This window comes from Scyliorhinus torazame, chromosome 6 (assembly GCF_047496885.1).
Source record: "Scyliorhinus torazame isolate Kashiwa2021f chromosome 6, sScyTor2.1, whole genome shotgun sequence".
Classification (NCBI taxonomy): Eukaryota; Metazoa; Chordata; class Chondrichthyes; order Carcharhiniformes; family Scyliorhinidae; genus Scyliorhinus; species Scyliorhinus torazame.
This window is the reverse complement of record NC_092712.1, coordinates 157,001,300-157,026,031: the sequence shown is the minus strand read 5'-3', so window position 1 is coordinate 157,026,031 and position 24,732 is coordinate 157,001,300. Positions and strand designations below refer to the sequence as shown.

Here is a 24,732-nt window from a genome sequence, read left to right as displayed (position 1 = left end):
GGGAGGGAGGGGGGTCCAACCCCAGGGAGGGCCTCCGTAGTGGCCTGGCCCACGATCGGGGCCCACCAATCAGCAGGCCGGCCTCTCTGGCTGCGGACCACTTTCTTCCACGCCGGCTCCTGGGTCCCTGTGCCATTTGGCGTCGGGGCCAGCGCGGGGATGACAGCCAGTGTGCATGCGCTAGTTGGCGCCGGCCCAACTGCGCATGCGCAGACCCCGCGGCACTGGGTCGACGCCAGGACCGGCAACTGGAGCGGCATGGGCCGCTCCAGCGCCGTGCTGGCCCCCCCAGGATCCGAAAATCAGGTCTCGGAACCAGCACCAGACTAAAGTACTTTTGTTTTGGCGCCGTTGCCGGCACTCTGGCGCCGGACCAGAGAATCGTGGCCCAGATTAGGGGAGGTGGAAGTAGTGACAGGTGGGAGTAGAGTGGACTTAAAGAGCAAATTGCAGCCATTATTGTGGACAGTAAATTATTTACGATTGGAAACAATGCATAGGGATTTTCCACAGTTGCCCACACAGGTTGCATTCACCAGCTGAGGCACAGCTGGCACCCACTCCAAGTCTTTTTGTGCCACCACTGTGACTAACCAGTCAATGCTACAGAATGTGGCATGTATGCACTGTTCCTGCACCCACTCAGCCCGATGCCATAGGGTCAGCCGCTCACTGTGGACGAGCTCAAATAGGTCTCAGTCACAGTGCATGCCATTGGACTCCTCCACTGGCTGCCCATGAAGATGCACTTTCTTCAGGAACACTGACATTTTGGTACACATTTCCTATGGTCAAAGTGGAGCCTCCTTTTTTGTCACTCATCAGGCTCTGCATTTGCACTCAGCTGACAATGTCTGTTCTCCATCCTCTGATGGGGGCTGCTTCCCTTACCAACTCTGTGAAATGTTGTGCTATCTGCTCTAAACCCGGGAGAAGCCCCAACATTGAGTGTATCTGGGCTGGTGCTAGAACCATTCAACTGATGTTAGTAAGTTAGTAAGTCTGATTAGTAAGTTTGCAGACGACACAAAGGTTGGTGGAATTGCGGATAGCGATGAGGACTGTCGGAGGATACAGCAGGATTTAGATTGTCTGGAGACTTGGGCGGAGAGATGGCAGATGGAGTTTAATCCGGACAAATGTGAGGTAATGCATTTTGGAAGGTCTAATGCAGGTAGGGAATATACAGTGAATGGTAGAACCCTCAAGAGTATTGAAAGTCAAAGAGATCTAGGAGTACAAGTCCACAGGTCATTGAAAGGGGCAACACAGGTGGAGAAGGTAGTCAAGAAGGCATACGGCATGCTTGCCTTCATTGGCCGGGGCATTGAGTATAAGAATTGGCAAGTCATGTTGCAGCTGTATAGAACCTTAGTTAGGCCACACTTGGAGTATAGTGTTCAATTCTGGTCACCACACTACCAGAAGGATGTGGAGGCTTTAGAGAGGGTGCAGAAGAGATTTACCAGAATGTTGCCTGGTATGGAGGGCATTAGCTATGAGGAGCGGTTGAATAAACTCGGTTTGTTCTCACTGGAACGAAGGAGGTTGAGGGGAGACCTGATAGAGGTATACAAAATTATGAGGGGCATAGACAGAGTGGATAGTCAGAGGCTTTTCCCCAGGGTAGAGGGGTCAATTACTAGGGGGCATAGGTTTAAGGTGAGAGGGGCAAGGTTTAGAGTAGATGTACGAGGCAAGTTTTTTACGCAGAGGGTAGTGGGTGCCTGGAACTCGCTACCGGAGGAGGTAGTGGAAGCAGGGACGATAGGGACATTTAAGGGGCATCTTGACAAATATATGAATAGGATGGGAATAGAAGGATACGGACCCAGGAAGTGTAGAAGATTGTAGTTTAGTCGGGCAGCATGGTCGGCACGGGCTTGGAGGGCCGAAGGGCCTGTTCCTGTGCTGTACATTTCTTTGTTCTTTGTTCTTTGATGTGATGGTGCTAACTGGCAAACTTTGGCTTCCCCTCCACACCTGGCACTGTGGTAGACAGCAGGTTAGGAACATAAACCTTGGTTAACCGCCACTTCTCCAGAGCTGCAGCAGGCTAGCAGCACAGATGTATTATTTTTCATGGGATGTGGGTGACGCCAGCAAGTCTACCATTTGTTGCCCCTCTCTAATTGCACTCCCTCCCTCTGGGAAAGGTGCGTTTATGAACCATGTATTTTCCAGAATGTGGTGCACTCAAGAGAAGAGTGCCTGAATTATTGTGGCCTCAGGTACCCTTCCATTCTGGCCAGTCAGTGCTCAGCCAGACCTGTGGAAGGCCTTGAAGGGACAGTTGATCCTTCCCCACTATTATTTCTTCCTTCTTCAGAGGGAGTGTGCTGTTCCTCCGCATCTCCATGTGGTGTTCCTTGTGCCGAGATGGCAGCAGTCATAGCACCCCTGTGACCCCATGGAACGGGTGGGTGCAGGTTATGCAGTCAGCTTTTCAATGAATAGCCCTTTGTCTCCTAGCAGCCATCTACATATTCTCCCTGGTGCCATAAACAGCTGTGGCATCTGTGAATGCCAAAACACCAAAGTGTCATGATAGCTGCCAGGATACCATGTACAAACCTGCAGGAAGCACCTGTAGTGGTTGCATACCAGCTGAATGCTGTGCGAATGGAATCCCTTCCAGTTCATAAATTCCCCAGGCTGCTCAGCCAGTGCCTTGATGGCCACATGAATGAAGTCAATAAATTCCTGCACCTGAGGGAGTCCAGCGATGGAGATCAATGCCACTGTTCTTGGTACCTATGTGGCCTGATCAGTGGTGAACCTAACGTAACCCAATATGTTCTCAAACAGGGCATTCATTGCATGCCTTATACTGGGATGCTCAATCACTTGCGAGTTGCCAGTCAGATCTGCTACCACCTCTTGAAAAGACCCATGCAACAAAGACACAATTCTGCCACCATCTTTCTTGCTAGGTGCAGCACCAGCTCTGAAAGGCAATTGGGGATGGACAATAAATGCTGGCGACACCCACATCCCATGAATGACTAATAAACAAAATGCTTGTCTGGACTCCCCTGCACTGCCGCACTGGGGATTCACTTTCCCCCAATTGTTCCAGTGCTGACAGATCAAACTCTGGCCTCAAAACTCTCAATGATCACAGTGTGGCACTAAAGGAGGCGCTCTCTGATCCTTCCCCATTCATACACAGCTCTTAAATATACCGATCTCCATGATTGGCACCAGCAAAGATGCCACGTTCTCTTCATGGACATACCTCATGGACAAAACTCTACTACAATCATAGCAAGTCCTTTTCCCCAATTACCCCTGTGCCTGCTGGCCCACTTTAGCTGCAGTTAAGCAACATCTTGATTTTTAAATGCTCATCCTTGTTTTTTAAATCCCTCCATATTTTTGTTCCCTCTTCCAGGTTCACAACCCACCAAGATATCTGCATTGATCTAATTCTGGCCTCTTGTGCAGTTAATGTTAATTGCTCTACTATTTGTGACTATGCCGTCATTTGCCTCAGTCAAAAGCTCCGGATTACCCGCTCTCCAACTCACTTTTCTCCTTGAAGAAATTCTTTAAAAACCTACCTATTTGACCAAGCTTTTGGTCAACTGATCTAATATCTCATGTAGCTTGGTTTCATATTTTGCTTTATAATGCTTCTGTGAAACACTTTGGGATATTTCATCATGTTAAAAAGGTGCTATATAAAAGTTATTGTAGTTATGACCTTGCACCCTCAACTCCCTTCCAAAATTGCTTTGTGTTTCGATTGGCTAGTTTTCCTGATAAACGGATGGCTCGTCATTTTCAGGAAGGTTACCGCTGCACAAGAAATGGCACCTCCACCAAAAATCACTGGGAAACATCACACTAAAAATCACTGGGAAAAATCACACTAAAAAGCTAGCATGCCATTTGGAGCTCTGAAATTAACTATCTGCCCACCCGCTTGTGTGTCTACCTACTCCATTGAATGAAAATCCAGTCCAGAGTTTGTGGTGGAAAAACAGACCAGAGACCGTTGATAGAAGATAGTCACAAATAAATCAAATTGGGAGTTTAGAGGCAACTTCACCCAGTGAGTGGCAAGAATGTTGAACTCGCCTCCAGGAGGAGTAGTTGAACTGAAGTATGGATGCATTTAAGGAGAAGCTAGATAAGCATGAAGATGAAGCAAGTAGAGAGTTATGATGATAGAATTGGACGACGAGGATGGGAGGAGGCTCAAGGGGAGCACAACAGCTTGGACTGGTTGAACCGAACAGTTCTCTTCGGTGTTGTAGATCCTGCATAATTCTCTTTAATTGACATCAGACAGTGACGAGAACACTAAAAGTGGGGATATACTAGAATTAAGAGTTCAATCTACCTTTCCAATAATGGTTCCAGCCAACCTATATGGCACTCACAATGACAGTCCAAGAAGGTCAAGACATCACCTGTTGCAACAGATGCACCAAGCAATCGTGCACGAACTAAGCCTTCTCTCTTCCGGGCACGGATCAACCGCACTTTGCGAAGATCAGCTACATAGTCTTCTAAAGGTTTCTTCAGGTGTTCTGTTAAAATAAAAAATAAATAAAGGCTAGATAGATGGGCTTCTACTTTGGCTCAACCTTTTGTATAATTTGTAATAATGCACTTTACTATACCACCCTCACTGTAGCAACACACTCAACAGTTCTTAACACTTTTTTCACTTACTCCTTTCGGTTACAACTTTAAATCTCATTTAACCAGGCCTTCATGCAAGGGAGGCAATGTTTATTTCACAAGATTCACACTTCTTGAACAAGCAGGAAAATTTCCATTTTACTTATGCATATTGGAAACAATTTATTCACAGGATACAAAAAATAAATTGACGGAAAATATTTTCAAAGGACAATGAGATAGAAAGATATTACTTTAGAATGTCATTATTTACAACAGAAGAACACTTTGGAATTGTTCTGCATGGCCTAATTTACATTTTTATTTCATGTAAAATATTTCTCCAGGCGTTTCACAGTGAGAAGGGTGGATGCCAAACTTCTGTGGGAACTGTAAGAGGTGAGTTTTCAAAAGTTTTAAATGCAGCGAAACAGGTGAAGGTGTTTAACAAGGTTAATTTAGAAAGCTTTGTTGAGACTACCAAAGGTGGAACAGAAGAATGGAACAGGAGATTGAGGATTAGATACACAAGACTGGAGAAGAGTACAGGAATAAGATGGATCAATGCCACAGAGGGATTTGAACCGATTCAATGCATGAAAAACCGGGAAGCAATGGAGGAGAAAGGTGCAAATTAGGAGACCACTGCAATTTCATCCCAATGTAGAGATAGAAGAACAAAACACCAGCTTCCAAAATAAGTTATTTGCTCGCATAACCAACTTATGTTCTCAGATTTGACACAAGGACATAGCCTTTGAAGATCTGAAGCCTTATTTTGTTCTCCCCTCCTTACCAAATGACATTAGTGCTGTTCAAGTTACTTCAATGTTCAGGCTTTTCACATTAATGCAATGAACCCCGAAACTTCCTTCATTAACAAGACAAGATTGGGTATCTGATTTTGATTTCCATTTCCCCCTTCAACTGCGAATATTAATTCACATTCAAATGCCATTATAAATTTACGTTCCCGCACTTAATCCTCCATTGGTCTATTGACTACGTCTGCTGGTTCTATGACGTTTAAAAAAGATTACATCATCTTGCACAGCTTTTAAGTTTTGAAGAACCTTGCCCATTGAAACAGTTTCTTATAATTATTGGCACGATTTAGTCCACCTAGCATTTTTCACCAGCACAGAAAGCTAAAAAATAATCATTTATCATTGTGTATGTTATCTATTCTACAGCCCAACATGCATAAAAACAAAATTAATTATTCAGATAGCATCCTCTCTAAACCTCTCTCTCCTTTAATCAGTCACTCCTTAAAACCTCTCTTTTTGACCCAAGTATGTATCACTACGTGACCCAGTGACAAATTTAACTTTGTGAAGCTCCCTTGGATGTTTTATTACATCAAAACGTTATTGTTGCACAGAACAGAAAATATGACGCATTGTAAGTTCACATAGTTTGTACAAACTGGCGTTAAGGTAACCAGACACAGACTTAACTGGCTTCTAAGTGAAGTTTCAGAACACTGCATGTACACCAGATCAGCAGTCACTGAATAACTTAATCCTGCCCACTGGAACATACCAACTTGTATTTGTAAAACGGGAGGAGATTAAACTTTAAAATAACAAGGATATAGAGAGGTGGAAGAGCAACATTTGGAGCTTACTGTGCCTTGTCAAGCCAACATGAACATGGAATCATTTCTACAGCAGAAATACCAAAATATGGATGCTAAACAAACATTTTGTGAACAATATTCCTAAGAGCTTTTCAGCACCATGGGGAAACTATTCATGGATCAGTTTCCTTACTAAGCACCTCACTGAAGATAGAAAAACAAAAAATCCACCACCATTGGATTACAACTCAGCTGAGGGAGAACTCACAACAAAACAGCTTTTCAGGATTATTTGAAAGTATTTAGACAACATAACTATTTTAAAACCCACCAATTTAAAAGTAGGCTTTGTAATTGCTGTAAAAGCTTCATATAGCATTTGCTTATCCATGAAGGATTTGTGGATTCAGAGACCCCTGAATCTTGGGCCCATTAAATTTGCACCCCATCAAAAGAAAATATGTATGAATACCTACAGCCCTTTTCAGATCAGATCCCGAAGTGGCAAATGATAACATAAATAATTGCATGTTGATTAGACACATTCATAGATATTTATTGACGAGTGAGGAAATCACTGCTGTAACCTTTATTTAAAAACATACCCAAGGACAAAAAACAATAATCCAAGCAGTTATTAAAATAAGTATTACAACTGTACAAACAAAATGACTGCAGAAGCACATCACTTCTGATAATATCACTGGACAACTGCTTCTTGATCTTTGGATTACTTTGAGACTAAACAATTTGGGGAGCAAATGCAAACTCAAAACTTCCATTCAGTATTTCAGCTAAGACTGAGCACATAACTCATGAGTGGCTTTATAAGTATAATTCAAATCTGTGCGTTTGAACATGCGTTTGTTTAAAACAGGTATGGGAAATGATGCATTTGGCAAGTCTGTACCAACCTCGATCACTGTAATCATCCACTATGATAAGCTCGTTCAATAGAATATCGGGTGAAGTATCAAGAACGCTGTGCACTGTCCGCAGGAGTGTTGACCAGGCCTCATTATAAAATGCTATTACCACAGAAGTAGTTGGAAGGTTTCGATAATCATACTTCTTTTCTTTACACCTGAAGATATTTTTTTTTAAATATTAAAAACAACATATGCATTTGCAACAGTATTGTAACACATTGCATACCTTAAGCATATTTGCTGTATTTATTTTAAACAATCTGAACATTCTGAAGACAGACATTATCTCAGTAAAAACAAACTATATAGGTAGAGTACCTCAAACCTGACGGTTTCTTTGGTGGGGGCTCAGGAAAATTGGAACAAACAGGGGACACAAACCTGCTTCGCAAAGCCACTCAGTTCGGGGGTAGCTGTGTTTGAGGTACTATGGGGGCGATTCTCCAAACTGGAGACCAAGTGTTCGCGCCGGTGTGAACGCCGTCGCGTTTCACGACGGCGCAAAACAGGCCCGGGTATGACAGATTCTGTCCCGGTTCACGCCACTCCAGCCTCCCTTCCCAGCGTCAAATGGGCGCCGCGCCAACCCACGCATGCGCGGGGGACTTCTTCAGCGCGCCGGCCACGACTCAACATGGCGTCGGTATTCAGGGGCCGGCCGTGCAACAAAATAAGCCCGGGGGGTGGGGAAATAGGCCAGCCGACCGATTGGTGGGCCCCGATCGTGGGCCAGACCCCATCGGAGGCCCCCCCCCCCACCTGCCTGTGGCCGGCGCCGCGTCAAACGGCGGCGATTCTCCGCACTTTGGAGAATCGCGCGCCGGCGTTGGGGCATCGTGGCGCGGTTGCGCTGATTCTCCGGCCCGGTGCGGGGCTCGGAGAATCGCCCCTATACCTATAACACCATCCTCCCTTTTCCAAGTGGAAGTGTGAAATACATTCAACATTCTTTTCGAGTTTTCTGTCTCAAAGAAATATTTTTAAAATGTGTAATCATCAAATATTGTATTTTATTGATTTTAGAAAGGAATTCATAGTTGAGCTCAGTTATATTTTTCATACAGTCATTTTACTTTATTTCCTAATCACTTACGTATAAACTGAATTCAGATCCCTGAACTGCCAGAATGGGGTTAGAACTCATTTTCTAGATTATTAGCCCAGGCATTTTAGTTATAAATCCAGTCACATAACCACTCGGCTATCATACACTGAACCACAGGCTATCATACACTGAACCACAGAAAATCTTCCAGTGTGTAAACGAGCCAAACAGACCAAGGAGGTTTCAAGTTAAACTCTGCTCTGTATGAATTTAGCAGGCCGGATTTTGCAGTCACTGCTGGCATTGAACAAAACTGACAACAAAAATATTTTTTGGTGTGAAATGTACCTTTCTCAAGGGTTAATTTAGTTGTGGCACTAGCTATAGGGGCTCGCCAGCATTCAAAAACTGTGATGGTATCGAACAGCTATGATGTCACCAACAAGCAAAGCAGCCAATCACATTGAAGAATTCTCACCAACAGCAAAACTAGAAGTAACAATAAGTTTTATCACTGGCATTCTATAATTTTACAAAAAGTGAAATAAAAATTGGAAAACACACATGGGTTAAGGAAAAAATTGAAATATCAAATCTTTAAAAATCATTTATTATTATTTTTTTAAATCTATGGGTTTTCGTTACACTGGGATGGTGAAATTGGTTATTCCACGGATATAAAACTAGTTTCTCAGGGCTGGAAATGTTAGTCAACAGTGATCGTTAACAAAGTGCAGCTAATCCAGAAATTTTGACAGCAAGAGTCAATGTAAAAAGTGGAAGTTCATATTCAGTGGTTTCTAATTGATTTCCATCTTGGGAGGAGCAGGGAATCACTGACGATAACTTCTAATTTTCCACATTTAACTGGGAAATGGGAGAAGTTGCTGTTGGTTTCACAGAGTTTATAGTTTTGCCATTAACACAAATGCAAAATACAGGTCATTATCTCAACCAGTTATTTATCCCAATAAAAGGATATCCAAGCAATGAGAAAATAAGTTGAGAAAAAATTCCTGAATGATAAAACTTCACCCTTATCCTTGAAGAGATTGAAGCTTTTAAACTTCAGCATGTCAATCTATACTATTTGACTTTGAATGGTTGTATACCACAAATTACATTTTCACGGTCTGAACAGCACAATAATCTCTCAAGTACAGCCTCTCTCTCTGGGGGAGTTACTTGGGTTGTGGAGACGGATGAAGAGCATACAGTGCAGAAGGAGGCCACTCAGCCCATCGAGTCCGCACCGACCCACTTAAGTAGTCAGATTTCTGGTAATTTCTAGCCTTATTTGAAAAAATCACATTTTGTACTTTCCTCCTCTGATTCTACAAACTGTTTCATTGAAATAACTCCAAGAGGATTCCCATAAAATTGTCCTGACCTCCAAATAGTATCTGAACCCAGCCCAAACAATGTTATGTCCTACACTCACCTCAGTCTCCTGCCGCTCAATGTTCCTCTCCCCGCAACTCACAAAGCTCAGAAATCCTCTTCCTACTTCTGGACAGGAATGTTGCACCCCCCCCCACCCCCCCCCCCCCCCCCCCACCCTCTATTACTACAAATGAAATTCACACATTCACAGAATGGTTCAATATAACAAGGGTTCTTTCATGGGAGGGCCATTTATTGGCTTGAAAAGGCAGAAATTGTTTTCAATCCATTGCAGTTTCAAATGACCCCTGTAGATGTCACAATACCTCTTTTCTCAATGCCACCATTTTCCAGCCCCAATGCTCCAATCTACCAAGAGAACTCTCCCAGTTTTCTCACGCAAAGAAAACTGCTTCTTAAATGAGGCACAGCACATCCATAATCATCCCAGTGGTGCCACAACCAAAGCACTACAACTGTCATGCACATCAATCCCCACCACACATCCAGGCTCCACGACTACCTCTCACTAGTCAAAGGCTTAAGGAACAGTTGCCTGCAAACTTCCACGTCCCAAAATTTCTCTTTGACTCCACCATTCTTCAAAAAAAAACTCTTCAATCTACAACAAAGCTTGCCACATGATTCAGCGACCGCTTTGTGGCTGGTGCAGGTCAGGGTATGCAGGATGAATAGCAGGAGAGGGCAAAATAGTTCACTCGGCCGGCACCTGATGGCAAGTTCCGGATCTCGCCCAAAAATGGCAAGAATATCATTAATCCTCATTTGCATGCATTTCAATCTTGTTAATGAGAATGAAGCCGAATGCAGCGACCTCCCAGGAAGTACCCAATTCCCCCGCGAAGTTACGCTGGCGTCGTTTTGTACTCCCTTTTAAAAATGTGAAGCTGGCGCGATGGCTACTGAGGGGAAGTGAGGAGGTAAATAGCCATTTCAATTTTCTGGCATGCAGCTCAAGGGCACCGGAGCTGTGCCCCAGCGCTGGGGGGGGTGGGGGGGTGCATAAAGGGCTTTGCGTCCATGAGGCTTTCAAGCCATCTTGAAATATTGTGGAGACCCGTAACAGAGGCAACCACAGCTGTCCCATCGCTCTTCCAAGTCAGAACCCTGTTGAAACTTCACTCCTGAAAGTAAATTTCGCCCCCTTTGACTGTGAACGGCCTCTAGGTTCACAGGTGAAGGCTATTTCAAATTTTTTAATTAAATTTTTACAGGATGTGGGCTTCATTGGCTTGGCCAGCGTTTATTGCCCATCCCTAATTGCCCATGAGAAGATGGTGGTGAGCTGCGTTATTGCTGCTGGCAATGTGGTGTAGGTACACCCACTGAGCTATTAGGGAAGGAGTTCCAGGATTTTGATCCAACAGTGAAGGAACGGTGATACATTTTCAAGTCAGGGTGGTGAATGGCTTGGAGGGGAACTGCCAGGTGGTGGGGTTCCCATGTATCTGCTGCCCTTGTCCTTCTAGATGGTGGCGGTTGGGTGTTTGGAAGGTGCTGCCTGCGTGCAGAGCCTTGGTGAGTTCTTGCAATGCATCTTGAAGATGGTACACACTGCTGCTACTGTGCATCCACGGTGGAGGGAGTGAATGTTTGTGGAAAGGGTGCCAATCAAGTGGGCTGCTTTGTCCTGGATGGCGTCGAGCTTTGAATGTTGTTTGAACTGCACTTATCTGGGCAAGTGAGGAGTATCCCTTCACACTCCTGAATTGTGCCTTGTAGCTGGTGGACAGGCATTGGAGAGTCAGGAGGTGAATTGCTCACCGCAGGATTCCTAGCCGCTGACCTGCTCTGGCAGCCACAGCATTTATATGGCTAGTCCAGTTCACAGTTTGTGATCAATGGTAATCCCCAGGTTGTTGATAGTGAGGTATTCAGTGATGATAATGCCATTGAATGTCATGTGGCGATGGTTTGATTCTCTCTTATTAAAGATGGTCATTGCCTGTATTTGAAATGAAATGAAATTAAAATCGCTTGTCACAAGTAGGCTTCAAATGAAGTTACTGTGAAAAGCCCGTAGTCGCCACATTCCGGCACCTGTTCGGGGAGGCTGTTACGGGAATTGAACCGTGCTGTTGGCCTGCCTTGGTCTAAAGCCAGCGATTTAGCCCTGTGCTAAACAGCCCCTAAAAATTAAGTTCCTGTGAAAAGCCCCTAGTCGCCACATTCCGGCACCTGTTCGGGGAGGCTGGTTCGGGAATTGAACCATGCTGCTGGCCTACCTTGGTCTGCTTTCAAAGCCAGCTCTTTAGTCCTGTGCTAAACAGCCCCTTATATTTGTGTGGAGCGAAAGTTACTTGCAACTTGTCAGCCAAAGCCTGGATATTGTACAGGTCTTGCTGCATTTGGACATGGATTGCTTCAGTGTCTAAGGAGTCGCAAATGGTAGTGAACATGTGTGCAATCATTAGCGAACATTCCCACATCTGACCTTAAGATGGAAGGCAGGTCATTGATGAAGTAGCTAAGATGGTTGGGCTTAGGACATTCCCCTGAGGAACTCCTGCAGTGATGTCCCGGACTGAGATGACTGACCTCCAATCACCACAATCATCTTCCTTTGTGCTAGGTATGACTCCAACCAGTGGAACATTTTCACCCCCCGATCCAATTGACTCCAGTTTACTTAGGGCTCCTTGGTGTAATACACAATCAAATGCTGCCTTAATGTCAAGGGCAGTCATTCTCACCTCATTTCTGGAGCTGAACTCTTTTGTCAATGTTTGAACCAAGGCTGAACTGAGCATCAGTGGGCAGGTTATTGCTGACTAAGTGCCACTTGATAGCACTGTTGATGTCTGATGATTGAGAGTAGGCGGCAATTGGCAGAGTTGAATTTGTCCTGCTGTGTGTGTACAGGACATACCTGGGCAATTTTCAACATTGCCTGTTAAGTGCCAGTGTTGTAGCTGTGCTGTAACAGCTTGGCTAGGGGCGCAACAAGTTCTGGAGCACAAGTCTTCAGTATTATTACCTGAATATTGTCCGGGTAGCACGAGGGAAGTACGGTAGCACAAGGGCAGCACGGTAGCACAGCATTTAGCACAGTTGCTTCACAGCTCCAGGGTCCCAGGTTAGATTCCCGCTTAGGTCACTATCTGTGCGGAGTCTGCACGTTCTTCCTGTGACTGCGTGGGTTTCCTCCGGGTGCTCCGGTTTCCTCCCACAGTCCAAAGATGTGCAGGATAGGTGGATTGACATGATAAAGTGCCCTTAGTGTCCAAAAAGGTGAGGTGGGATTATGGGGTTACAGGGATAGGGTGGAGGTGTGGGCTTAAGTAGGGTGCTCTTTCCAAGAGCTGGTGCAGACTCGATGGGCCGAATGGCCTCCTTCTGCACTGTAAATGCTATGATTCTATGATCCAGTGCCTTCAGTCATTTCGTGATATCACATGGAGTGAATCAAACTGGCTGAAGACTGGCATCTGTGATGCTGGGGACCACTGGAGGAGACTGAGATGGATCATCTACTCAACACTTTTGGCTAAAGATTGTTGCAAATGCTTCAGCCTCGTCGCATTGTAAATTCTATGATTCTTTGTGCTGGGCTCCTCCCTCATTGGGAATGGGAATATTTGCAGAAATTGCCCACCACCATTCAAACTGGATGTGGCAGGACGGCAGGGTTTAGATCTTATCCATTGATCATGGGTTCGCTTATCACTTGCTGCTTATGCTATTTAGCATGCAAATAGTCCTGTGTTGTAGCTTCGCTAGGTTGATACCAGTATGCCTGGCATGCCCTCTTGCACTTTTCGCTGAACCAGGGTTGATTCCCTGGCTTGGTGGTAATAGTAGAGTGGGATAATGCCAGGCCATGAGGTTACAGATTGTGGATTACAGAGTGAAATTCTACTGCTGCTGATGGCCCACGGATTGGTGGTCTCTCTCCTTCTCCAATTCATCCAGATAAACCTATCTCTGCTGGTCTGAATGCCGCAGAGGATAACCTCTGTGCTTATGGCATTTGAGGCAGCCAGACGCCGTAGAAGGCAGAAGCGACAACAGTAGTTGGAGGCAGCACCCCATGTGCAGGGTACCGCCGCACATCCAGAAAACCTGGTCACCCATCAGGCTGAGGAGCGAGCCAGAAAGGGAGGCCAGCGACGGCCCAAGGTGTACAAGCATCGGTGGTCATTCCATCAGTTGACAGACACCATATGCCACAGAAGACTCAATCACAGCAAAGAGACAACGTGGCACCTGTGACATGTCCTCATGGACATGGCACCCTGTGGAGGAGGAGGACACCTGCTCTCAGAGGACATGAAGGTCACTGTAGTCCTCAACACCTATGTCACTGGGTCATTCCAGGTTCGAGTGGGGAACCTATGTGACATACATCTGGCAGGTGATGGATGCTATATGCCCGGGCATCAGATTATATCAACATCGACCAGGACCGGGCCCACCATGATGCCCAGACAGCAGGATTTGCTGCCATCACCAGGATACCCAAGGTCCACGGAGATATCCATGGCACACATGTCGTACTGCGAGCACCAGGGAATCAGGGAGAGCTCTATATTAACATGAGGCGGTTTCACTTCCTGAATGCTCAGATCATGGGTGAACACCGCCTTGGAATCATACAAGTGTGCGCCCGCTACGCAGTGAACATGCATGACAGCTACATTCTGGGGCACTCAGATTCCTGGTGTCTTAGAGGACCACCCAGGATGACAGATTGCCTCGTGGTGGACAAGGGATACCTACTGAGGACATGGCTGATGTTGCCAGTGCAGAGGCCTCAGACCCGAGACAATGAGGCCCACATTGCCACCCGTGCTGTCGTCAGGCAGCTGTAAACACAGTTCTGAAGCCTTGACCGCTCTGGCGGTGTTCTGCAGTATACCCCCCAGAGAGTCTTCTGCTTTGTGGTGGTCTGCTGTGCCCTCTACAATCTGGCACATCAACAGGATGACATGCTGGAGGAGAAGAAAGGAGGAGGCAGTAGAGGGACATGTGGCCTCGTCTGAGGAGGAGGCAGACCAGGATCAGCTTCAGGGTGAGGGCGAGGCCGAGGAGGAGCCGGAGGATGGAGGACAGGCTGCGGAGAGGATCCGACATACGAGGATAACCAGGGTGACTCAGATCACCTCCAGATTCTCCTCGGACGAGGCTGAGTCCATTAGCTCAACAACACCCCCTCCCCATCTCTTTCCTCTCCCATCACCCAATCTCTTTTCCCTCTCCAACCCCCATTTCCTCCCCCCTCAAATCTCACTCCCGCCCCCTTAACACTCCCCAATCTCCCCCAACCCACATTTCCATCCCCCCTCCCCTCCTCCCTCAACACCACCCCTCTCCCTTCCCAACCCTCGCTCCCCTTCAAGGGTCTGTGTGACATTACTTCAGAGTAATAGGCCTGTGTCAGCAACATCAGCAGGTCACTATACAAACTGGAGAGTGATGATCACTCACTGTGAGGAAAGCTCTGGTGCTCCTCACTTTCTGCTAAAGTCTGACTCCTGTGTTTCTGCTTACAGCGCTCACACCATTCTCTGAACAGGATCTGTGTTGGGGGCTTTTGATCTTGCATCACTGTGCTCAGGAGGCGGGGGTTGCGGAGGGGCAACAGGGGGTTGGGGTGCGGGCAAGCCTACTGTCAGGATTAATGTGACAGAGGCTTCACATGAATCAGGTGTAAAATGTTTTGGTAGTGAACATTGGACATTTCCACTTTTGCTAGCTACAGATAGAGACCCCACCAGTGCCCACTCAATGCTCCTCACTCTTGTTAATTCGTGGTTTAGTGCTACATCAATGTGTGTCCCTAGGATGCTCATCAGAGGTGAAGGCAGCTTGCTGCTTTCCAGGGGACTTTGATGCCCTTGGTGGACGTCTTCTGGAGGGCCTGCAGTGAGGGGAGCCCCGGCTGACTTCCAGTGCCACTGGCATCTCCATGCCACCCTGTCTGCCCGCTGGCCTTGTCATGTGGGGGTAATCGGAAGAACTGGAGACCGCCGTAGTCTCCTTGGTGGAAGGCCCCAGGTTGGCCTTCAGCGCTTCCTTCTTACTGACGGTGTCCATAGGGATCTGGGGAACTCCATGGGATGGAGGGGCAGCTACAATGAGCTCCAATGGCCTCAAGTCATCTGCCATTGCCAGTAGCGGAGGCTCCCCTTTGTCTATACCACAGTGTTGACACCCTCGGCGATGATCCTCAGTCACTGGGCCATGCACTGCAGTGCCTCGGCAATGTCCACCTGCAACTGAGACATGTCCTACAGTGGCTGGACATAATGTTGAGGCCCTCAGCCACAAGTTCACAAGATATCAGAGCAGAATGAGGCCATTTGGCCCATTGAGTCAGCTCAACCACTCGATCATGGCCGATCTCATCTTGACCTCAACTCCACTGTTCTACCCATTCTCCATGACCCTTCAACCCATTACCAATTAAAAATCTGTCTAACTGCTCCTTAAATTTACTTACTGTCCCAGCATCCACTGCACTCTGGCATAGCTAATTCCACAGATTCACGACCCTTCAAAACTTTGGTAGAAGTACTTTCTCCTCAACTCCGTTTTAAATTTGACACCTCTTATGACCTCTCTTTCTAGATTGCCATTATAATGGTTGTCATGGACTGAGCCATGCTTTGGACACAAACACTCAAGAGGCCGACGCGATTTCCAGGGCCCCTTCCAAATAGGGAGTGAGGACTCGATTCTCTGGGATTTCTTTCTCTTTCTCTTTCCCCTGTCCTGGCTCTTGGATTTTCCTGTTTATTATGGGCTATCTTCACCTGCGGGGACAAAGAGGGGGCATTGTGAGCCGCATGCTTGATGGGTCAGGGGGATCCACAGCAGCTGGTAAGTGTGGGCACCTGGACATGAAAGGGCTGTGCTGTGGAAATTTGAGGAGTGGCAGGTAGAACTGATACCAGGAGAGAGGTGGTAGCTTAGCTTTGCAGCTCGTTGGGATATTCTTGGTCTTCTTCCTACATTGGACAACAGTCCACCTAGCCATGCTGCCGCACTGACAGCCACTGCCACTGCCTCCCAAGGAGCACTGCTGACCTTGCTGGCCCCCTCGGAGGAATAGGGTGCCCCGTCTCTCATCCACAACATCGAGAAGCCTTGCGAAGGTCCCAAAGCGAGGAGCAGGTCTGCACACTGCCATGCTTGTGTGTTGACTGGGAGTGAGTCATGAGGGAGCATTTAAAAGCAAATACCCATTGTTAGCGATGAGCAGCTGAGGCACGAGTCAGGCAATTCAGACAGCAAGGGAGCCAGTAACAAGAAGATTTTCGTGGGGGCTCATTTTTGGCACTACCTGCCATTGAGTATGTGTCGCGATCTTGCCAATGCAGCCGTCACTAAACTTCCCGTCAAACGCGTCCAAAATCGGACTTCAACTTTGGTCTGCTGAATCACACCTGGTATTTCAAACTGCCTCCCTCTCACCTACCACTTGAAACAACCTTCCATCATCTTGATATAGATTCTGGGCTTTAAAGTAATATGTTAAGCCCTGTACACAGTTTAAAAATTTTTTTTAGAGTATCCAACTCATTTTTTCCAGTTGAGGGGCAATTTAGTGTGGCCAATTCACCTACCCTGCACATCTTTGGGTTGTGGGAGCGAAACCCACGCAAACAAGGGGAGAAGGTGCAAACTCCAGTGACCCAGAGTCAGGATCGAACCTGGGACCTAGGTGCCGTGAAGCAGCAGTGCCAACCACTATGCCCTGTACACAGTTGAACAGGTTAATCACCTGACACAAAGGTAAGCACTACAACTTTGAAAAGAATGCTTACATTCCACGTTAATTTAGTGAAACCAAATTTGCACATTGACAAACGACAGATTAGTCATCTTGATAAAATGTTATACAATAGGCTTCCGGTGGCGGCTCTGAAGGAGTAAGTCGCACATTTGGTGGCTCCCGCTCTGGTCGGACTTTTGGACTTTTTCCCCTGATTTTCTACCGGACTTGAATTGTAAAACTGAAGACAGAGACAATTGAGTACTGAATTCCCACATCGGTGCATGGAGAGAAGGACTAGAAGTGCTCGTAAAGGCAGAAACAGAAAATCAGAGAAGGCTTGGGCTGAAGCTGCAGTGAGAGACAGCATGGTGGAGGACCGGACCTCTGGTTTGTCGACCCAGCGGTCAACGGAGCAGCTGATGCAAGTTATTCAGGAAGGCTTTGCTCAGCAGAAACGGGACTGCTTGGACCAGATAAACAAGTCGATTGAGCGGCTGGAGCTTAGATTGGACACTCAAGATCGGGCGATCCAGAAGGTGGAGAAGGCGCTGGCTGAGCAGGAGGAACAGCAAATTGCGGTGGAGTTGGAGGTGGGGATGCTGAGAGACCAGCAGAAGAAGCTCCTGGAGAAGGTGGAGGACCTAGAGAATAGGTCCTGCCGGCAGAACTTGAGAATCGTTGGGCTCCCGGAGGGGTCCGAAGGAGCGGACGCTGGGGCATACATTGCAGATATGTTTGAGAAGCTGCTGGGGGATGGGGCATTCTCCCGACCCTTGGAGGTGGACAGGGCTCACAGAGCACTCGCGAGGAAGCCGCAAACGGGAGACCGCCCCCCGAGGGCAATGGTGGTGAGATTCCACAGGTACTCAGATAAGGAGCGCATTCTACAGTGGGCCAAGCAGACACGGAGCTGTAAGTGGGGCAATAGTATCCTTCGGGTCTACCAACACCAGAGTGTGGAGGTGGCCAGGAGGAGAGCAGGCTTCAACCAGATTAGGTCGATACTTTTTAAGAAAAAGGTGAAGTTCAGACTGTTGTATCCGGCCCATTTCTGGGTCACGTACGAGGAACAGCACTTTTATTTCGAGTCGCCTGAGGACGCGCTGGATTTCGTGAAAAAGAAAGGACTGGTGGTAGACTGAGAACTTTTGAACTTTGCTGCAGTGTTCATGTTTTTTTTTCTTTTGGTTTCTCTACTATTCTTTTTTTTTTAAAGTTTCTCGTTTTTCATTTTGTGGAAGCTGTTTTTAATGTCTTCTGTATTGATTTGGGACCAGTGGCAGAGCTGAGTGAGTTAAGGTTTTCATTTGCATTGTTGGGGGATGGAGGTGTGTTTGTTTAGATTTTGGTGTTTTGCTGTCGGGCAATTGTGTGGGGATTGTTTGATGTTGGAGTATGTTTGTATGAGCGAGGGGGGGAGGGAACAATAGGTGGGAGACTATCCGGCGGCAGGGATGGGGGCCACCAAGCTAGCTGGGTGGGCTAGCTCACAGAAGCGCAGTGGGGGGTGTACATATGTTTGGTTTATCAAAGGGGTTGGGTTACAGTGTATTGTTACTGGGGAGGAGCGAGGGGGGGAAATGTACTGCTGACGAGGAAGGGACTTGGGCCAAGGGACAGAGAGGAGGTTGGGTGCGAAGGCTGCCTGGGGGCGGGCAGATGGAGGCGCGGAGCATGGGCTGGAGGCGGGCCCAAAAAAGGGGATGGCTGATCGGCAACGAGCCCCCCAACTAGGCTGATTAACTGGAATGTTCAAGGGTTAAATGGGCCGGTCAAGAGGGAACGTGTGTTCGCACATCTTAGGAGACTGAAGGCGGACGTGTTAATGTTGTAGAAGGCACACCTTAGAGTAACTGACCAGATTAGATTGAGGAAAGGCTAGGTCAGTCAGCTCTTTTATTCGGGACTGGATTCAAAGACTAGAGGGGTCGCGATCCTGATCAATAAGCCGGTGATGTTTGAGGCAAGTAGAATAGTTTCGGAGGTGGGAGGTCGGTACATTATGGTCAGTGGGAAACTGGAGGGGGTGCAGGTGGTATTAGTAAATGTGTATGTGCCAAATTGGGCTGATGTGGAGTTTATAAAGAGGATGCTGGGGAAGATACCGGACCTGGACTCGAGCAGGTTGGTCATGGGAGGGGACTTCAACACAGTTATTGACCCTGGCCTGGACCGGTCAAGCTCGAAAACAGGCAGGGTGCCAGCAATGGCAAAGGGACTAAAAGGGTCCATGGAGATTTGAGCAGCCGAGGGTGAAGGAGTTCTCCTTCCACTCACACGTGCATAAAGTGTACTCCCGGATTGATTTCTTCATTTTGAGCAGGGCCTTACTGGCAGGAGTGGTGGACACGGGTACTCGGCGATCACAATCTCAGACCATGCTCCACACTGGGTTGACCTGCAGGTTAGTAAAGACAGTAACCAGCGCCCGCACTGGAGGTTAGATGTGGGACTTTTGGCTGACGAAGGGGTGTGCGAGTGGCTGAGGAAATGTATTTATCTCCAGTCAACGACACGGGGGAAATTTCAGCAGCGGTGGTGTGGGAAGCACTGAAGGCGGTGGTCATAGGGGAGCTGATCTCGATGCGGGCCCGCAGGGAGAAGATAGACAGGGCAGAGATGGACCGACTGGTTAAGGAGATACTACAGATCGATAGGAGGTATGCGGAGACCCCAGAGGCAGGGCTTTTAAGGGAACGGCAGAGGCTACAGGCAGAGTTCAGCTTGTTAACCACAGGGGGGGCGGTGGAGCAGCTGAGAAAGGCGAGGGGGGGGCGATCTATGAGTATGGAGAGAAGGCCAGCAGAATGCTTGCACAGCAGCTTAGAAAGAAGGAGGCAGCCAGGGAGATAGGGAAAGTAAATGACGGAGATGGGAACCTGGTTGAAGATTTAGCAGGGGTGAATAAGGCGTTTAGGGATTTCTACAGTAGGCTGTATAGGTCGGAACCCACTACGAGGCCGGTGGGGATGAGGCACTTCTTGGGGGGCTGAATTTCCCAAAGGTGGACGGGGAGCGGGTAGAAGGGCTGGGGGCCTCGATTGGGTTGGAAGAGATAGTGGAGGGTCTGAAGGCCATGCAGGCGGGTAAAGCCCCGGGGCCGGATGGGTACCCAGTGGAGTTTTATAAAAAGTTCTCTGGGATACTGGGGCTGGTGTTGATGAGGATGTACAATGAGGCAAGGGAAAGAGGGGTGCTGCCCCCGACGATGTCACAGGCCACGATTTCGCTGATTCCGAAGCGGGACAAGAACCCGGAGCTGTGTGGGTCCTGCAGGCCGATATCCCTGTTGAATGTGTACGCCAAACTGCTGGCCAAAATGTTGTCCTCCAGGATTGAGGATTGTGTTCCGAACGTTATTGGGGAGGACCAGACGGGGTTTGTTAAGGGTAGGCAGTAGGTGGCCAATGTAAGAAGGCTGTTAAATGTGATCATGATGCCCCCAGAAGGTAGGGAGGTGGAGGTACTGATCTCAATGCATGCAGAAAAGGCTTTTGATCGGGTAGAATGGGATTATCTGTAGGAGGTACTGGGACGATTCGGATTTGGGCGGTGTCATGATATGCAGACATGCACATAATGAGATACAGACAGGCAACTAATGAACACAGAGAACAGGATATAACCAATCAGCAGGCAGAACACTTGGGGGTGGTTTCCCACTATAAAAGGCACGAGGCACTCACACTCCGCCTCTTTCCACTAGGGACATCTATAGAGTGAGTCTGGTGCATATATCACGTAACGCATACAGCACGTGGCTACGAGCTAGTCTGGTTCAGTCAGATAGACTGAGAGATCACACTTAGGTTAGCAGAGAGTCGAACTCAGAGAACGGTGCTAACTGTGTGCCAGGTTCAATAAATCAAATTGAACTAACTTCAAGGTCTGGAGTCTATTTCAGTCATAGCTGCATCCAGTTGCAGCCCGTGTATCTGAGTGTGCTTAACACAACAGGCAGGGCTTTATTGACTGTGTCAGGTTGTTGTGTCAGGCTCCTGTGGCAAGTGTACGGACGAATAGGACAACATCGGACTATTTTAGACTGCACCGGGGGATGAGACTGGGATGCCCCCTCTCCCCACTGTTGTTCGCGCTAGCTATAGAACCATTGGCAATTGCTTGGAGAGCCTCAAGGGGCTGGAGCACAAAGTCTCGCTCTATGCAGACGACCTGCTTCTGTATGTATCGGACCAATTAAAGGGGATGGAAGAAATCATGAAGATTCTTGGGGAATTTGGCCGGATTTCGGGGTATAAGCTAAATATGGGGAAAAGTGAGAGGTTTGCGATCCAGGCGAGGGGAAAGGAGAAGCGATTGGGGGAGCTGCCGCTTAGATTGGTAGGGGGAAGCTTTAGGTACCTAGGTATTCAAGTGGTGCGGGAATGAGACCGGCTGCATAAATTAAATCTGGCCCGGCTAGTAGACCAAATGAAGGACGATTTTTGGAGATGGGACACGTTCCCGTTGTCATGAGCAGGGAGGGTGCAGATGGTGGAGATGACGGTCCTCCAGAGATGCCTATTCGTGTTTCAATGTCTCCCCATCTTTATTCCACGGTCCTTTTTAAAATGGGTCAACAAAGTGATCTCTGGCTTTGTTTGGGCGGGCAAGGCCCCGCGGGTAAGGAAGGTAATGCTTGAGCGGAGTCGGGGAGAGGGCAGGCTGGCGCTGCCAAATTTTAGTAACTTACTGGGCGGCGAATATAACCATGATCAGAAAGTGGGTGGTGGAGGAGGGGTCGGCATGGGAGCGTATGGAGGCGGCTTCATGCAAGGGCACCAGTTTGGAGGCGTTGGTAACTGCGCCTCTGCCGTTCCCGCCGGCACGGTACTCCACCAGCCCCGTGATGGTGGCGGCCCTGAGAGTCTGGGGGCAATGGAGGAGACATGTGGGAGCAGAGGGAGCATCGGTCTGGTTCCCAATCTGTAATAATCACCAGTTTGCCCCGGGAAGTATGGACGGGGGGTTCCGGATATGGCGGAGAGCAGGGATTAAGAGGCTGGGGGATATGTTTATAGAGGGGAGCTTTCCGAATTTGAAGGCGCTGGAGGAGAAGTTTGGGTTGGTGAGGGGAAACAAATTCAGGTATTGGCAGGTGCGGGACTTCCTACGTAAACAGGTGTTGACCTTCCCGCTCCTACGCTAAGGGGGATTCAGGACAGGGTAGTTTCTAGAGAGTGGGTAGGAGAAGGGAGCGTCTCGGACATTTACAAGGAACTTATGGGGTCAGAGGAGACGCAGACCGAGGAACTGAAGCGCAAGTGGGAGGAGAAGCTGGGAGAAGAGATAGAGGATGGTCTATGGGTGGACGTGTTGAGTAGAGTCAACACGTCCACAACATGTGCCAGGCTCAGCCTGATCCAATTTAAGGTCGTTCACCGGGCTCACATGACAGTGGCCCGGATGAGCTGATTCTTTGGGGTGGAAGACAGGTATGCAAAATGTGCGGGAGGACCAGCGAACCATGTCCACATGTTCCGGGCATGTCTGAAGCTTGGGGGATTTTGGCAGGGGTTTGCAGATGTCATGTCCACGGTGTTAAAAACAAGGGTGGCGCGGAGTCCAGAGGTGGCGATTTTCAGGGTGTAGGAAGACCCGGGAATGCAGGAGGAGAAAGAGGCAGACCTTCTGGCCTTTGCTTCCCTGGTAGCCCGGAGATGGGTCCTATTAGCTTGGAGGGATTCAAAGCCCCCGAAGTCGGAGACCTGGCTATCGGACATGGCTTGCTTTCTCTGTTTGGAGAAAATCAAGTTCGCCTTGAGAGGATCACTGTTAGGGTTCACCCGGAGGTGGCAACCGTTCGTCGACTTTTTCGCGGAAAATTAATCGTCAGCAGAAGGGGGGGGGGGGGGGGGGGAAGGTAGTTTAGCTCAGAGTAGGGGGTTAATAAAGGTGGGACCTGTAAGGGAGGGAGACGGCTTTTGCACTATGTTTATAGTTTCATGTACATTGTTTATTGTGTTGTTGTTATAATACCAAAAAATACCTCAATAAAATGTTTATTTTAAAAAAAGTTATATAACACACTCCCTCTACAAGGGATCAATGCTAAAGACGATTCAGGACTAAAAAAACTGGAGTAGGATTGCACTGTAAATGTCGCACAAAACTAATCCAAGGGCACACTGCTGGCATATTCAGCTTCTAATCAAAATATCATGGGTCACACTTTCCGCTTTGGCAAATGAACAATCCAATTGTGAAATACATACCCAAGTCAATTTTTGGCACGGTTTCTGGATTACCTGAACTTGGCAGAAGGCTATTTGCCTATGAAAAAATCTGAATAGCATCCAGCTTTCTCTCTATCCTACAAAGGAAAATCAGGCTCTATCACAAAGAAGCCTGCAAGATCAAATGTCATTTAATGGTCATTTCTCCTCAAGGGAGGTAGCGGGAGAGGCAAGGATTAAAATTTGACTGATTTTTTCCAGAATCAGCTTTTTGTTTTTCCACTGAAGAATAGCTTGTTTTATAATCAGAATTAAATTACTGATCTTCCATTACAGGCTGAAAATGCTGCAGCATTTAATTCAAATTGTGGGAATAAACGTTGCTATGTAATGGAACAAAATCATATCCTTTTGACTTGCTAGGATCGTAAGGCTTCCCCTCTTCAATAGACTCCTATAGCATGACAAGCCATCAGTCCATCATGACTGTGCCAACTCTTCAAAACAGCTTTGTTTCAGTTCTTTTAAGGGCACGCTTGCATATTCTTTCAACATATTTGTGCATGAACAAGAACAATACCGACCGAGGTGATTCGGGAGGATGAAAAAACTATTTCTGCTGGTTGGGAAGTCTTGAGCTGGGGGGCGCAGTCCCAACATTAAAGTCAAACATGCCAAGAGTGAAATCAGGAAACACCTCTACACACAAGGTAGAAGGCGTTTGGCACTCTTGCCCACAATGGCAACTGATGATAAATCTGATAATTCTATTTCTGAAATTCATAGATTTTTGCAAGTCAAAGGTATTAAGCAACATAGGCAAAGACAGAGACATGGAAATTATAGGTCGATTAGCCTGACTTTGGTCATTGGTAAGATTTTGGAATCCGTTATTAAAGATGAGATCGCGGTGTACTTGAAAGTGCATGATAAAATAGGACCGAGTCAGCATGGCTTTGTCAAAGGGAGCTCACGTTTGACAAATCTGTTAGAGAGTTCTTTGAGGAGGTAACAACGAAGTTAGACAAAGGAGAACCAGTGGACGTGATTTATTTAGATTTCCAGAAGGCCTTTGACAAGGTGCCGTATAGGAGATTGTTAAATAAGTTAAGAGCCCGTGGTGTTAAGGGTCAGATCCTGGCATGGATAGAGGATTGGCTGACTCCCCTGGCAGAGTGGGGATAAAGGGGTCTTTTTCAGGGTGGCAGCCGGTGACTAGTGGTGTGCCTCAGGGGTCTGTGCTG

At 47.5% G+C, this 24,732-nt stretch overlaps 1 protein-coding gene across 2 annotated transcripts in view; it reads right to left on the bottom strand.

Annotated features, from left to right (window-relative positions):
• Positions 1-24,732, bottom strand: part of galnt12 (UDP-N-acetyl-alpha-D-galactosamine:polypeptide N-acetylgalactosaminyltransferase 12) — a 102,059-nt gene that overhangs the window by 36,916 nt on the left and 40,411 nt on the right. For both annotated transcript variants that reach the window (XM_072509006.1, XM_072509004.1), the window contains exons 2-3: positions 7,129-7,298; positions 4,349-4,538 (exon numbers count right to left, since the gene is read on the bottom strand). In XM_072509006.1, the coding sequence (XP_072365107.1) occupies positions 4,349-4,538; positions 7,129-7,298 (360 nt within the window). The remainder of the gene's footprint in view (positions 1-4,348; positions 4,539-7,128; positions 7,299-24,732) is intronic.